This window comes from Gallus gallus, chromosome 14 (assembly GCF_016699485.2).
Source record: "Gallus gallus isolate bGalGal1 chromosome 14, bGalGal1.mat.broiler.GRCg7b, whole genome shotgun sequence".
NCBI lineage: Eukaryota > Metazoa > Chordata > Aves > Galliformes > Phasianidae > Gallus > Gallus gallus.
Window position 1 is genome coordinate 6,827,324 of NC_052545.1, and position 13,313 is coordinate 6,840,636.

General features: G+C 50.0%; 1 protein-coding gene across 11 annotated transcripts in view; it reads left to right on the plus strand.

Annotated features, from left to right (window-relative positions):
* The window catches only part of TNRC6A (trinucleotide repeat containing 6A), a 60,115-nt gene that overhangs the window by 7,033 nt on the left and 39,769 nt on the right, over positions 1 to 13,313 (plus strand). For 4 of the 11 annotated variants that reach the window (XM_046901013.1, XM_046901003.1, XM_046901004.1 and 1 more), the window contains exons 1-2: positions 10,977 to 11,138; positions 11,799 to 11,846. Coding sequence is in view for 3 of the 11 variants with exons in the window: in XM_046901003.1 (XP_046756959.1) it covers positions 11,134 to 11,138; positions 11,799 to 11,846 (53 nt within the window). In the remaining 8 variants the exon portion in view is untranslated. Of the gene's footprint in view, positions 1 to 10,976; positions 11,139 to 11,316; positions 11,499 to 11,798; positions 11,847 to 12,090; positions 12,171 to 13,313 lie in introns of those variants that run through there. The other 7 variants (XM_046901006.1, XM_046901008.1, XM_046901009.1 and 4 more) reach the window with 5 other exon arrangements.

Here is a 13,313-nt window from a genome sequence, read left to right on the forward strand (position 1 = left end):
GATCACAGGGGTCTGTTTCTTTGCTTTCTGACGTAGCTCCGCTCTGGCAGTCACACCAACAATTGTGTCTGGGATGGGTATTGTCCTGTCTGCTCGTTCTGAATTCCTTCCAGCAGTGCTTCATGCCCTCTAGTTGCAGTTTTCCGACCCAGTCGCCCCTCAATTACTCATCCAGACCCTGGGACCTCCCCTTGGCACCAGGATGCACAGAGGCAGCTAACCCAGCGGGCAGTGCTGCACTGTGCTGGGGCAATGCGGGCGCCCTGCCCTGTGTGGAGCACTGTGTGTGGGTCACGGCGAGGAGACCCCATCCACCTCCCCAGCCCTGCCCAGAGCTCAGCACGGAGGGAATCCCTCCTGGGATAACCTGAGGAGCCTCCTTCATTCTGCATTTAGCTCCCAGGATTCACCCCTCCTCTAGGACAAGCCCATCGTTGAAAATGCCTTTAGAAACTCCAGTCACAGTCAAAATTAAATCAGAAAATGAACTATTACTCAAAGTGACTCTCAGTTGCCTGAGATTTATACGCTTTGGGCAGCTCGAGCTCCATTTGCCCGACACCTCGGAAGCCTCACCACCAGCACACCGTGACCGCCTGCAATTTCACACCACTATAAGCTTGCTCTCATTGAGATTGGGGAGATGAAAAATGTCTTTATTAAGGGAAGTCACAGGTCCCCGATTGGCTGCTAAGTATGTTCTAATGCGTGGGGTGAGGGGTGCGGGGCGGCGGGTGGCATGGTGGTGACTGAGCTCCTGTGAGAGCCTGGTGGGAGAACTCCAGGTGAAGGATTTAGCTGTGGTTTTTGGCTGCTTGGACCGTCTGGAGATGGTGGATGGCTCTTGCTTTAGGGCAGCATGGGGCTGTGCACCCCGGGACAGGTTGTGAGGGCGCATGCCTCCAGCCGTGCGGTGCTGCAGGTCCTCACACTGCTGCCTTTTGCTGCCTGTTTTGCTCCTTGACCATAAACGTGTGGCAGACCCATTGCCATGTTCCCTCCTGCCCCCCTGCCCCAGGACTCGTGGAGCTGCTCTGGAGGGAGTTCTCGCTGTGCTCCTTGCAGTTCCTGGCAGTACCTCCTGGGGAGCGGCTGTGCACAGACACCCCTACGTGCACAGGTGCGTTGTGCTCTATCAGTTCACTCCATTATGTATTCCCTGTGCTCCTACCCGTGAGGTAGGTCACCTCCCACTGGTCACCTCCCCAACTCATCGCCTGCATCCCAAGCAAGTCCTGCACGCTGCACACAGAGCTGTGGGAGTGGCTGCCGCTTCCCGCTGCTCCTGTTTCCCCAGCACACCTCTGCAGGTATCCACCCCATAATGAGCTTTTATTCCCTCATTTGTGTCTTTACTCCAGGAATCATGCACTGAACCTGGAGCGAAGTCAAGCACAGAGCCTCCTCCCAGCTCATCCAGCAACACGTTCACAAAAGGCCCTGTTATTATCCCCACATCCACACTCTCTAACCCTGTAATTAGATGCTTAGGCTATGATTGCCCCATTGTCCGCTGGATGGGTTTAATCATTCTTTTCTCCTACAGTGGCAATTTTGTCCCAATTAATTATTTCGGTTTGAACAGCAATAGCTGGTTGAGTTTAGAGAGAAATTAAAAGGGTAGAGCAGAATAATGAAGAGCGAGCTAACAAGGGAAGGGCTGCAGACAAGGCTGCTGCTCCAAGCTCTCCTTCGAGGGCCGGAGCACCTCCTCGTCTGTGCACGACAGCAGGGCTGTGTGTTCATCCTCAGGTCCAGCAGAAGGTGCTGCTGCAGCCGCAGGGGCAGTGACAGCGGTGGTGGCTCCGAGGCGAGTGGCAGTGCAGGCAGAGCAAAGAGATGAGGGCAATGCCACAAATTAGGGCCAGCCTATGGCTGTCAGTGGCAGTTCCCTGAGGGGAAAGTTCTGCCCAGGCAGTCCCCGAGGTCTGGGCTGTGCTCTCTGCCCTCCCATCCCGTGCCCAAACCCCCCATTCACTTTTGGCCCCACACTGTGGCAGAGCCCTGCAGCCCCCCAGCACTGCAGTATGTGTTTTGGTGGCTCTCAGCAAGACATGTGCTGTTCTCTGGTTGATGTGGGATGCAATTGAATTGGGTTAAAAAAAAAAATGATAAGGTTATACAAGGTTTTGAGGGGAGAGGGGAAAAAAATTCATGCCTTTCAGGAGTTATAAAAATGCTGCCTGTGCAATTCATGTATAATTCAATGAATTCCAGAGTAGTTTGAATATTTAAATTATGTATGATCAAAGCAATAAAGAAATCTGCATTTCCTCACTCCGAGCCCCCAGACATAATGCTCCCAAGCAGCCCCTCCCCAAAAGGCAGCTCCTCGCCTCCATTGTGCCTCAGTGCTGCAAAGAAATTGAGTTTGTCTGGAAAAATGCAGCGCTGAGTGCAGCCACTGTTGGCCGGCAGCCGTGCAGAGGTGGGCAGGTGGGGGCAGCCCCACAGCATCCCAACCTCACCTCATCTCCGTGCTGTGACTCCCAGGTGCAGGGGGGGTCGGGTTGGGGCTGGGGCTGCAGCTCCCCAGCAGGCTGGGTGGGGAAAAAAGCAGAAGGGGAGGGGGGAAATGGACAGAATGCTGCCTCTGCCCCTCCCTCTGGCTCCTGTCCAGGTGCTGTAAATTTTCATTGGTAATCTGTAATTTAATGATCTATTCCCAAGAGAAAATTAGTCGTCAATTTACAAAAAAAAAAAAAAAAAAAAAAAAAAAAGTGCCTGTTAATTTAAGCATAATGGTGATAATGGTGGGAGAGCAGTGTGAGCGCTGCAGCCATCCTCAACCTCTGCTCTTCCCTCTGCTCAGCCCTGCAGAGGGCAATTACAAGGCAGAATCTTAGTAATACGCTGAGGTCTATTTGAAATCTCCCAGCAAAGACTGCAGTGAGGTTTCTGAGGGCATGAAAAGCTATTTCCTCCCGGAACAGGAGCTGGTTCCGAGCTGGTGCATGGCTCAGCTGAATGAAGGCGCTGAGACCTGGAGAGCAGGAGGGGGTCCTGGGTTGGGGATGGCAGTGGGCAGACCCCAATGATGTGGGCACACCCTACTGATGGGGGCAGAGCCTGAGCGGTGCAGCAGAGGCCGTCCCCTCTGTGGATATTGAGATGGATGGTGGTGGCTTTGCTCATTAGAGCCTGTGGCAAAGGGTCGGTGCTGGAAGTCTCCGTTGTGGGGAAGAGCTGCGAGGGGAGCTCATTAACTTGAAAAATTGGGTCCAGAGGGCTCATTTGTCTGATATCAGCTCTGTGTTTTCTCTAGTAATGTAGAAAATGAGGGAGGGGGATCTGAGCCGCCCCTCAGTGACCGACTCTTTGATTTAGCCTTTCCTGATCCACGTCCTCTCTTTCAAACAGCCTGCGGCGCAGTTTGCTTTCCACAGTTTTAAGCCTCTCCATGTGAACACGGCCAGGCCCTGCCATGTGTTCTCCTGGCACCGCACAGCTGTGCATCCAAGGAACACACGGCCGTGCCCTTTGGTCAGGTGCTCATGGAGCAAGGTCCGGGCAAGGTGGAGAAGGGCAGCTTTGGACCACTGCGGGCCACCAGTTGCTGCTGTCAGGGAGCCAAAGCCATGTGCTGCATCCACACTGCAGCCATGGCCATGCAGACCACAAAGCAGGGGTCTGGGCTGCTCCTCGCAGCCCAAGCACCCTGCACTGGGCTGCCCCTGCAGCTCTGAATGCATCTGCAGCAGGGACCCCAGCCTGCTGGAACCCGGCCGGCAGCAAAAGTGACAATTAATGACAGCTTGAACAGCAATCCTGCTAATTGCATCACGCTATTAATAAAGCACAGCAACTGCTCGAGCGGAAGTCAGGCGCTGTCCGTGCCAATCGCGGTCCCCAGCCTTACACATGGCAGGCATGGAGGGAGGACAGGGAAGGTTGTGGGGCTCAGCACTGCTCCATGCAGGGGCAGCTCCCAGTCCCCAGCAGCTGCCAGCAGTGTAAGCAGTGTTCTCTTTGCAGTCTTTCCCGTAGAATCAGAAGGGAAATCTATTTCCTGTTTTTAAAAAGAAGGCGAGCAAAGTCAGTGTTAAATATAGATATATGGTATGTAAATGAATCTGACAACTGAGTGAATAAAAAATGAAGGTGTAAATTATTGAAGGGTGGGAGGAGATGGCGCATGCAAATAGCATTAGTGTGGAAGGAGGCAGCTCTCCGAGCAGGGAGCAGAGGTTTGGAAACATAATTATTTCTTTTAAGAAAAGGGCCACAGATTAAATAAAAGCCAACAGAACTGGCACACGTTTATTTCAAAGGCCTTTCCTCCCGTTGTGTCACTTCATTCTCCTGCCATTTTTTTTTTTTTTTAATTTGTTTGCCTGCAAATCAATGAGAGCAATCAACGGCTGCCGGATGCTTAAGCTTTAGCTAAAATGCGGTGAAATGAGCTTCGCCGGGGCTGCGGGGACAGCCATGGGATGGATGCACGCTCACTGACTCGGGGCACAGGGCTCGGCCCGCCGCGCCCCGCAGGGAAACTGGGGGGCTTCCGAGACAGCGCGGCGTGCAGTGCTGCAGGGATGCACCGCTGCTGTGTGTAGCGAACGGGCGTTTATTTCCCCACGCACGGCAGTGCTGGCACCTTGCTAGAGAGGGGGCTTCCTGCCAAGGAGCCCTGCGCACTGCACGTACCCTGCGTGCATCCCGCGTGCATCCCTCCGCCCCCCGCCGCTCGGTGCAGCCCCGCCGGGCACCGCTCCGCGCTCTGCCGCCGTCTCCGTGGTAACGGCGCCGCCGCACCGCTCCGCTCCTTTGTGTGCAGCGCGGCGCTGGCGGGCGGCCAGGAACCGCCCCAAGCCGGGGCTCCGCGGCTGGGCCTCCTATGTCCGCGCTGCCAGCGGCGAAGGGGCCCCGAGAGGAGCACGGCGTGGCAGCGCCCGGGGCTCCCGGGACGTCCTCGAGGCGAGTGGCAGCGGGGGGTCGGGCACGAGGTGGTGGCTGCTGAGCTGGAGGGGATCCAGCGGCGCAGGGCAACGGCAGCGCTGCCAGCAGCGTGGTGCCAGCAGTGCGATGCAATGCAACGCAACGGAACGCCAGCAGCGCCGGCAATTCGATGCCAGCAGTGCGGTGCCAGCAGTAGCAGCGGTACCAACCCAGCCTGCAGCTCCCAGGAGGGTCAGACCCTCCCCTGGGGCTCGCAGCCCCCCCACAGGCCACCAGCACCCTGCATTCACCAAGCAGAACCGGCCAGGATTGCCCTCGTGTTATCCAAACGTGCCCCACAACTTCGCAAGCGGTCTTTACTCGTTGTTCAGTTGCAGTCCATTTGAGCTGGATAGTCTCATTAAGGCAAAACGGAACATCTTATTGTGAAAATGAATGTGAAAATCCTCAAGGCTGAATGTGGCTCTGGGCAGCCTGGTCTGGCGGTTGGCGACCCTGCACACAGCAGAGGGGTTGCAACTGGATCATCATTGTGGTCCTTTGCAACCCCGGCCTTTCCATGATTCTATGATTCTATAAAATACAGCATTTCAGCTAAAAAGAAGTCCACTTGTCAAAACCAACACAGTGGCCCTAAGCAACGTGTTTGTTTTGCAGTGCAGTGAAGAGGGAAGAGATCTTCATCTGTGATCTTTGTAGCACTCCTCAGAACTGAACAGAAAGGGAAAAACGAGGGCAGTTTATTTAAAAAAAAAAAAAGAAAAAGAAAAAGAAAAACATCCACAGGGGGAAAAAACCAAACAACACAACAACAAACAAGCTTTTGTAGATGTAAATGAAAACAGACCAAACAAAAAGGAATGATACACTTGAGATACATGCTGAAATTTTTGTCAAGTTGGCAAAGATTTGGGATTAGATTCTTGTGCAGCAGCTGGTAATGGAGAAGGCTGAGGTGTCAGCTCAGGTCCGGAGCAGCAGACCTCACCTGTCCTCTGCTACCTGGATAACGCGGGGTCTGTTCTATGCTGTGAGCCTCTGCTGTGCTGCAGTGATATGCGGCCACACCAAGTAACTCTGTTTTCAGATGTGCTTAGGAGCGATTTAAATAATCAAGACAAGGCCACTTCAAAATCGGTGCTCTTGGAAAACTGATCCCTAAGAGATGTGTGTCCTCAGCTGGTGTGCACAAAATCAGGAGCAGAAGCAGTGATGCTCAGAGGCAGATTGCTGAGGAGAGAGTACGGCTGGTGGGACTGCTGAAGTGTCCCCTCAGTGGCCCTGTGAGCCCTCTCCCTGCCATGCAGGGGACATCAGGGCAGCATTAGGATCCCAGCAGTGATGGGGACAGGGAGAAGCCCATGTTTTTCCCCGCACTCCTTACCCTATATTGCTGATGATGGTGATGGAGGAGGACACCGTTTTGTCATTGCATGCTTCTCCAAACAGCGCTACACTACCTTAGGATTTGCTTTCTTTATTTAGGAAAAACAAAAACAGACAAACAAAACTCGCAGAAACCAGGGCCATAAAGCAGCCACTCGGATGGCTCCAGCACAGGCACAGCCTGGGGACTGATGCCATGCCCACGTCCCCTCCCCCTTTCCCCATGGGGGGAAGAATGCAATGGACCCTCAGTGAGATTTTCTTCTGAGGTGTGGTGCAGCCCTGGTAAATAAAGCTTGGAAGCATCTATTGCACTGCGCCACTTAAGAGACCAGGGTCCGTGAGGACAGTGTAATTGGCTGGATGCAGAGTGAAAGTCAGGCTCAGCAATTCCATTTTACAGTTGGCAGCCTTCCCAAGTGCAAATCAAGGGAAGCAAGCTGGACTAGCTTTAAAACACAGGAAAATTCGTTATCTTTTATAATTTTTTTGCTGATTTAAAGGGTAGGATTAAATTCTCATTTAATAAGCCCAAGTGCCCGCTCCCCCATTCTGATCACGCTGTGTCACAGCGATAATGCTGGAAAGGCATTGGGAGCCTGAAGGCACGGCAGCAAATTCTGTCTTCCCGAGCACAGATCTGATGATTGCTCGCTGCTGCAGCCCATGAGCAGGCGCTGGCTGCTTTGTGGTGAGCCTTGCAGCACAGCACGGGAGCTGCTTCCCAGGGCTGCTCAGAAGGCGGGCTGAACATTTGGTGTTAGCACCTTCCAACTCTGTCGTTTGCATTGCCTCTTCCCAATTAAGGATCCTATGGAAACCCAGATGTGTAACATAAATAGTTGGGTTGACTCCACTGAGCTGCTCCTGGGCAGGCTTTGTTTTATGAGCAAGAACTGCTTCTTTGGGGCTTTCACCTTACCAGCTCCTACCATTGGCAGTGTTATTTTTAAACAGTTCTACAAATGCATGCTGTAAATAAAACCCCTACCATGAACACGGAGAAGAGCCTTTCCACAGAGCAGTGCACAGAGCCTCTCTGTGAGCGAGAAAACTGTTTTCCCTTGTCTGTCAGATCAGCTCATTTAGATTATTTAAGTCAAGTACAATTTTGAAAACAATCTGCTTTGCTCGTGACAGCTTCTTCATTGTGCATAATGATGCTGAATGTAACAAGCAGCAAAGGGTTATTGACGGCAAATTTTCCACATACTCAGGCCTGTGCTTCTCATGTCGACTTATAAAGGAGCCCCTTGCTTTATTTTCCCCAGACATTAGGCAGAAAGTATTTCCTAACATGTCAGCTTTAGAACTCCGTGCTGAAGCTTCATTTCACGTGAAGCCTTCACAGCAAACACAGATAAAGGGGAGGGTGGAGGGAAGGGGAGCTCTGAAATGGCACCAGCTCCTTTTTAACTGCTTTTAGTCAGCGCGTCCCTCTGTCTCTTGCAGTTTATTCTCTCACTCTGATTATGTAAAAATCCTAATTAAAAAGTTAATGGGGAACTGAAGACAGGAGAATCCAGATGCATGCCAGGCTGGCAGGGGGCAGATGGCAGCTGCTGTTGGGAAAGGATACGTGGGGATCAGTGACCAGAAGGCCATGTTTACTGAGTGGTGAAAATGTAACAGAGATCCTTTGCTGGCAGCTGCCTGACGGCAGGGCAGGTTTTTCCCTTCAGTAGTTGTTTCCATTATTTCTAGTTTCACATATGGCCGTGGTGCTTTGGAGACGTTCATGTACACATTGGGAAAGCAGCAAAGTTCAGTGCTAACAGGACACGATGTGCTGCTTCCCAAATCCCAAAGTACCTCTGTTTTGCTGGGATGCAGGCAGTTGGTGTGGGACGGGGATGAAGTTCATCCTTCTTCTGCTCTTTGAAGAAAAGATGCTTCTTATCCATGCGTTGTTGTCTTGCCTGAATTTCTCCAGTGTGCCCAGCAGTGACCCAGCAGTGTAGGAACACAGCTGAAATAAAGTGCCACTTGGGAGGGTGAACACTGTAGGAATGCAGGGTTGATGTGAGGAGGTATTGGGATAGGTAGTGGGGTTAGTTAATGCAGCTGATTGGCCAACAGTACAACCAACTGTAATGGTTGTATGTAATTGTAATTATAATTACAATTGTAATTGTAATTAATAAAATGTAATTATAAGACAGAATGGAAGCATTTTCTGCAGCAGTCTAGCTGCTAGGAGCATGTGCATAAATAAAATTAGGGAACAATCTAAAATAGTAAAGAAAACTACAGATCTCGACCATGAATTTTATTGACAGAGGCATAATACAGTTAACAAAACAACATGAAAAGAATACATAATGTCTATATTAGCCTTCATAACTGAGGACTAACTTAACAGCAGCCCTCCTACATTGAGCACAGTCCCTTTAAAGACAGATAAAACAGAACTGCAGTGAATGAAACAGCCAGAGGAAGCTGAATCCAGATGCCAGCAAATAGCAGTTTTTAGTTGCACACAATTACATGACAATCCTAACTTCCCCACATGAAAAAAAATAAACATTAAGACCAAATTTAACTTCCAAGTTATTAATAGGAACAGAGAAACTAATTTCAAGCTGTCAGTGCTCCTTTAAGTACATGAAAAATAATACTATCACTTTATGCATGTGCATGTTCAGCTCACAGCAATGCAAGCTCTATCATCAAGCCTCTAGGAGGAGGACAAAAATAACCTTGCTGCCTAGGCTGCATTGTCATAAGTGCTCATCTTGAATAAAGTAGGATCTGCTTCAGCTAAAAAATACTCCATTCATGCTGGCAGAAAGGCAGGTGATAGCGCAGCATATTTTCAGAGACAATTGCTCATTTGTCCAGGGCATCCATTTATTTTACAGGTGAATAAAATGGCATTCATTTTATTATTTTTTTCACTAACATTAATAAGAATGGTGAAAGCCAATTGAAACTGAGCAGGTAAATGTTTGTGATGATGTCGCAAGCTGGATGCACAGAGAGAGCAAGGACTTCCCCTTGCTACCAAAATCACTTTTCAGTGCAGCTCTTATAATAGAGCAAGCAGGATGACGCTTATTTCCATGTGAACAGTGGAAGGGAGCTTAGAAGAAATTAAATTCCCGAGCAGTACTGCAGGCACATACAATAACAATTATTCCTTGAACAGTAGCTGCTCAGACTGCTGGGGTATTTTTAACTAGTGCTTTAGAACTAAATGCAGGAATGCCAGCAAGCAGCTGTCTGAATGACAGTTTGGCTGTGCACAAAAACAACCCAGCACTGGGGCCAGACGGAATGTATTGAAAGCTAATATATCTCGACTTTTTCTCGCAGAGATGTAGTAGCTACAAGTATGACATCAGTGTACTTGGTATGGCACAAGTGCCTTCCCAGCCCAACTTTTCTAAAAAGAAAAGGATGATTTGCATTCACTGTATAATCTGTACTCACATTTTATTAGACAGCCTGCTAAGAGCAGTGCATCTGCCTCTTTCTAAGAATTTTATCCTGTAGGCATTGGAACTTGGAAGCAGAAGTAAGCCATAGTGCTTGTAAATGCTTGTTAAGCTGACTCATGAGTTTTAAACTGGTATTGCAGATCATCCTTTTATATACACTTATTATTTATGCCAGTAACACCACTTTAAATAGCTCTAACTGAGATTATCTATGTATATATGACCCTCTTTGCCGTTAGTTGTACTGTGGACTTGGGCAGTGAAAATGGAATGATTTCACTTTCATTTCGAGGAATTTTGCAGCTCACATTGGCAGTATTTGGGCTGCAAACACCTAACCCCAGTGCTACTTCAGCCTTGCCTACAGAACAGGGTCTCTGTGGATGTGACTCTGCCTACTGCAGATTTTTGTCTGATCTCATCTTCCTTGTCTCAGCATTACTGTTCTTGATTCGCTTCCATTATTCTGTCAGTCCTCTTGACTGGTTTGATTTCTTCAAAGTAATTTATGGGATATTTTTACAGAGCTCGAGAGCAGTAAAACAAACAGTGTGGCTCATAGGTTCTCCTCTCTTTATTGCACGCATGTGAAGATAGAATAGTTCTGTTTACTCTTTGCATTATGTGTTCACATAAACCGATTTCTAGCTAGGTTTGTGAGCACTAGGTGCTTTTCAGTTCCTTCCCTCGACTTAATGAAGTTTGTGGAAGGATAAGAGAAGCACTGTCTCATTTGATGGTGGTTACTTAGACATCAACGCTTTTCCATCAGCCTTAGTGGATACTGATTCCCCAAAATTCAGAGCAGAACTGAATCAGCAGTGTCTAGGAACAGAAAGAACTGTGACAAAGGGAAAAATATCGGTGGAAATCTGTGTTATTTTCCTATTTGCATATCATCTTGCAGTCCTCAGGGATGTGGCCGTTCTTTTCTATGGGATGTTTCATAAACGAACGCTTAGAATTCGGTGTGTGTATTCAAGGTTAGTAAGAAGTGCACTGACACACCGGACCCCGAAGCAATTAGCTGGTCAAAGGGAAGGAGCTCGGCTGAGATCAGCCCACGCCGCCCGCCCGGGGTGGCGCCGCACGGCTACTGCCGAGGCTGCTGTCCCCGACCTGAGGCGAGAGCGCTTCGGCACCCCGCCCCGTCGCTAGGGCGGTTGCTACGGCGCCATGTTGGGAAAGCGCGGCGACCCGGAAGCGCTTCCGGGGGCGGGGTTTCGCTTCCTGTGCGGCGGGGCCGGACCCGGCCGGGTTAGGAGGCAGGAAATGGCGGCGGTGCTGCAGCAGCAGCTGCCGGGCCCTCCCGCTCCGCAGTGCCGGGCCCAGGCCGCCTAGAGCCGCCGCGCCAGCGCCGGGCCCGGGCCGCAGCTACGCCGGGCCGGACTCCGAGCACTTTACATACATGAGGTAGCGGGCGGGGCCGGGCGGCGGGAAGGGCGGGCGCCGCCGGGCTGAGGCGCCAGCGGGGTCCTGGGCGGCGGGCGGGGGAGGGGCCGGGAGGCGGCGGCGGGGGAAGGGGGGCTCGGGGCGGCGGGCGCGGCCCCGCCCGACTGCGGGGCTCGGGGACGGGGTCGGCCCACCCGGCGGGCGGGAGCGGCCTCGGGCGCGGGAGGAGCCGCGGCGGAGCGCTCCGCGGCTGAGCTTTGCCCTCCCGGCCCGGAGCCGTTCGCTCCGCTCCCCGCCCCGCACTCCCAGCCGGTGCGCGGGCCGAGGAGATGAGGAGGGATCAGAGGAGATGAGGAGGGAATTCTCGCGGCTGGGTTTGAGGCGGGTTCCCAAGTTTCAGTGATGCAGCAGAATTGCGTTCTTTGAAGTGTTGGAAGCAATTCAGTGCGGGATGTGCGGCTGGGAAGGCTCCTCGGGCTCCGCTCCCGCCCCGCCGTGCCCCGCTGCCCCCGGCTGACGGCCCGGCGCTCCGTGCGCCCCCCGCTCTGCCGGCCTCCATGGGGCGCGCTGCGGTGCGCTGCGGTGCGGTGCGGGTGCGGCTCGGCGCCCCGCGGGTTGGGTCGTCGCTTCCCGTCGCGTTGTTGTTGTTGACATGGGAACCAACATCGCTTTCTGTTCCAGAGAGTTGGAAGCTAAAGCTACCAAAGAAGTCGAAAGAAAACTAAGCAGGTAAGATGCTTGAATCCCCTCCTGAGCTCAGAGCGCGGGTCGGCCTAGGGTTGGAAGCATTGTGGGTTTGATCTGGGCCTTTAACGCCACGCCAATTGTAAGGATTTAATAAAACCGTAACTTGCAAATGTGTCCTGCTGTTGCATAGAGGCGTTTCTGCGATTTTAGTTCAATGGGCTGAACGCTTTTAATGTGGTTTCTTTTATGTACAACGTCAGATTCTATAATAGAATTTCTTTAATAGGATAGAACGCTTATGAAGAGAAAAATAACTTGGCATTCTGTCCTAAGTTGAACCTAACAGTATTCCAAAAATTAATGAAGGTGAGGTTTGGTTTTGTTTTGTGGGTTTTTTTTGCTATTTTTCCTATACAGTTCAGGCAAATATTGTTGAGAAGCAAGAAATTACTGGCTTAGGGGAAAAATAAACTGGCTTTGAACTGAAATAAACTGCCATGTAATTATTGGGTTTTTGCTTCTCTCTCCATTAAGAGTTAAAGGTGGGAAATTTCTAATTGGTGTGTAGTTCTTATCTCAGGAGTGGGCAGTTCCTTTTCAGATATTTAGCTCAACAGTAAAGAGTTATGTGGAACTGGGAATTTTGTGTGAGTTATAAATGTCACTTTTGTATTTAAGGAATTATTTCTTTCGCACTGTTTCTAGTCCAGTCACATTCTTGCAAATATCTGTCGTTTCTATTTGTTGTTTTCTACTCTTGTCCTACCTTTGTATGTATTCTTTCTCAATTAGACCTTAGAGGGACTTTCATGAGGGCCATTTGACATATGCTGAAAACCTGAATGTAGCTGATGGATTGCTAGTTTCAGCTCCTGGTAGCCTGCGTTTTTCTTGCTTACTGTGATTAATCAGTCCTGAACTTTCACATTGATTTCCAATTCCACTGTGGAAACTGATTGGCTTTCCCCTATTGTCAGTGTATGTCTTTGGTTGTTTTGGGTTCTTTTTGGTAGTACGCTTAAGTAGGAATAATTTTCCCATTTTATTGATGTCATTTATGTAACCTACACAGAATCTTTAAGATGAATTAGAAGCCATATGCTAGGAATAACATGAAGGTCACTGTTAAACAGGCTTTACTTGAATAGTAAATTACAATTTTTTTAAGTAATCAAATTGCAACTTTTTAAGTAATCTGTCCACCAAAGATTCCAGAACAGTGTTTAAAAAAAAAAAAAAAAACATAATTAAATCATTATCATTCTGTACATAGCACTTGCTACATAATTGATACCAGAAGCAATTTCAGAAACATATTCTTTAGATATGGTGATAATTAAAAATATATATATATGTATTATGTCTCAAGTCTCAGTCAGAAGAATGTGAAGATCTGTTGACTTAACTGTGAGCTCTCTTGTCATACAGGCAGCATAGATAGTGTAAAGAGGTGAAAGTAAACTAGAGCTGTGTAAACGAGGTGTTTGTGGGCAGTGGGAGCAGATCAAG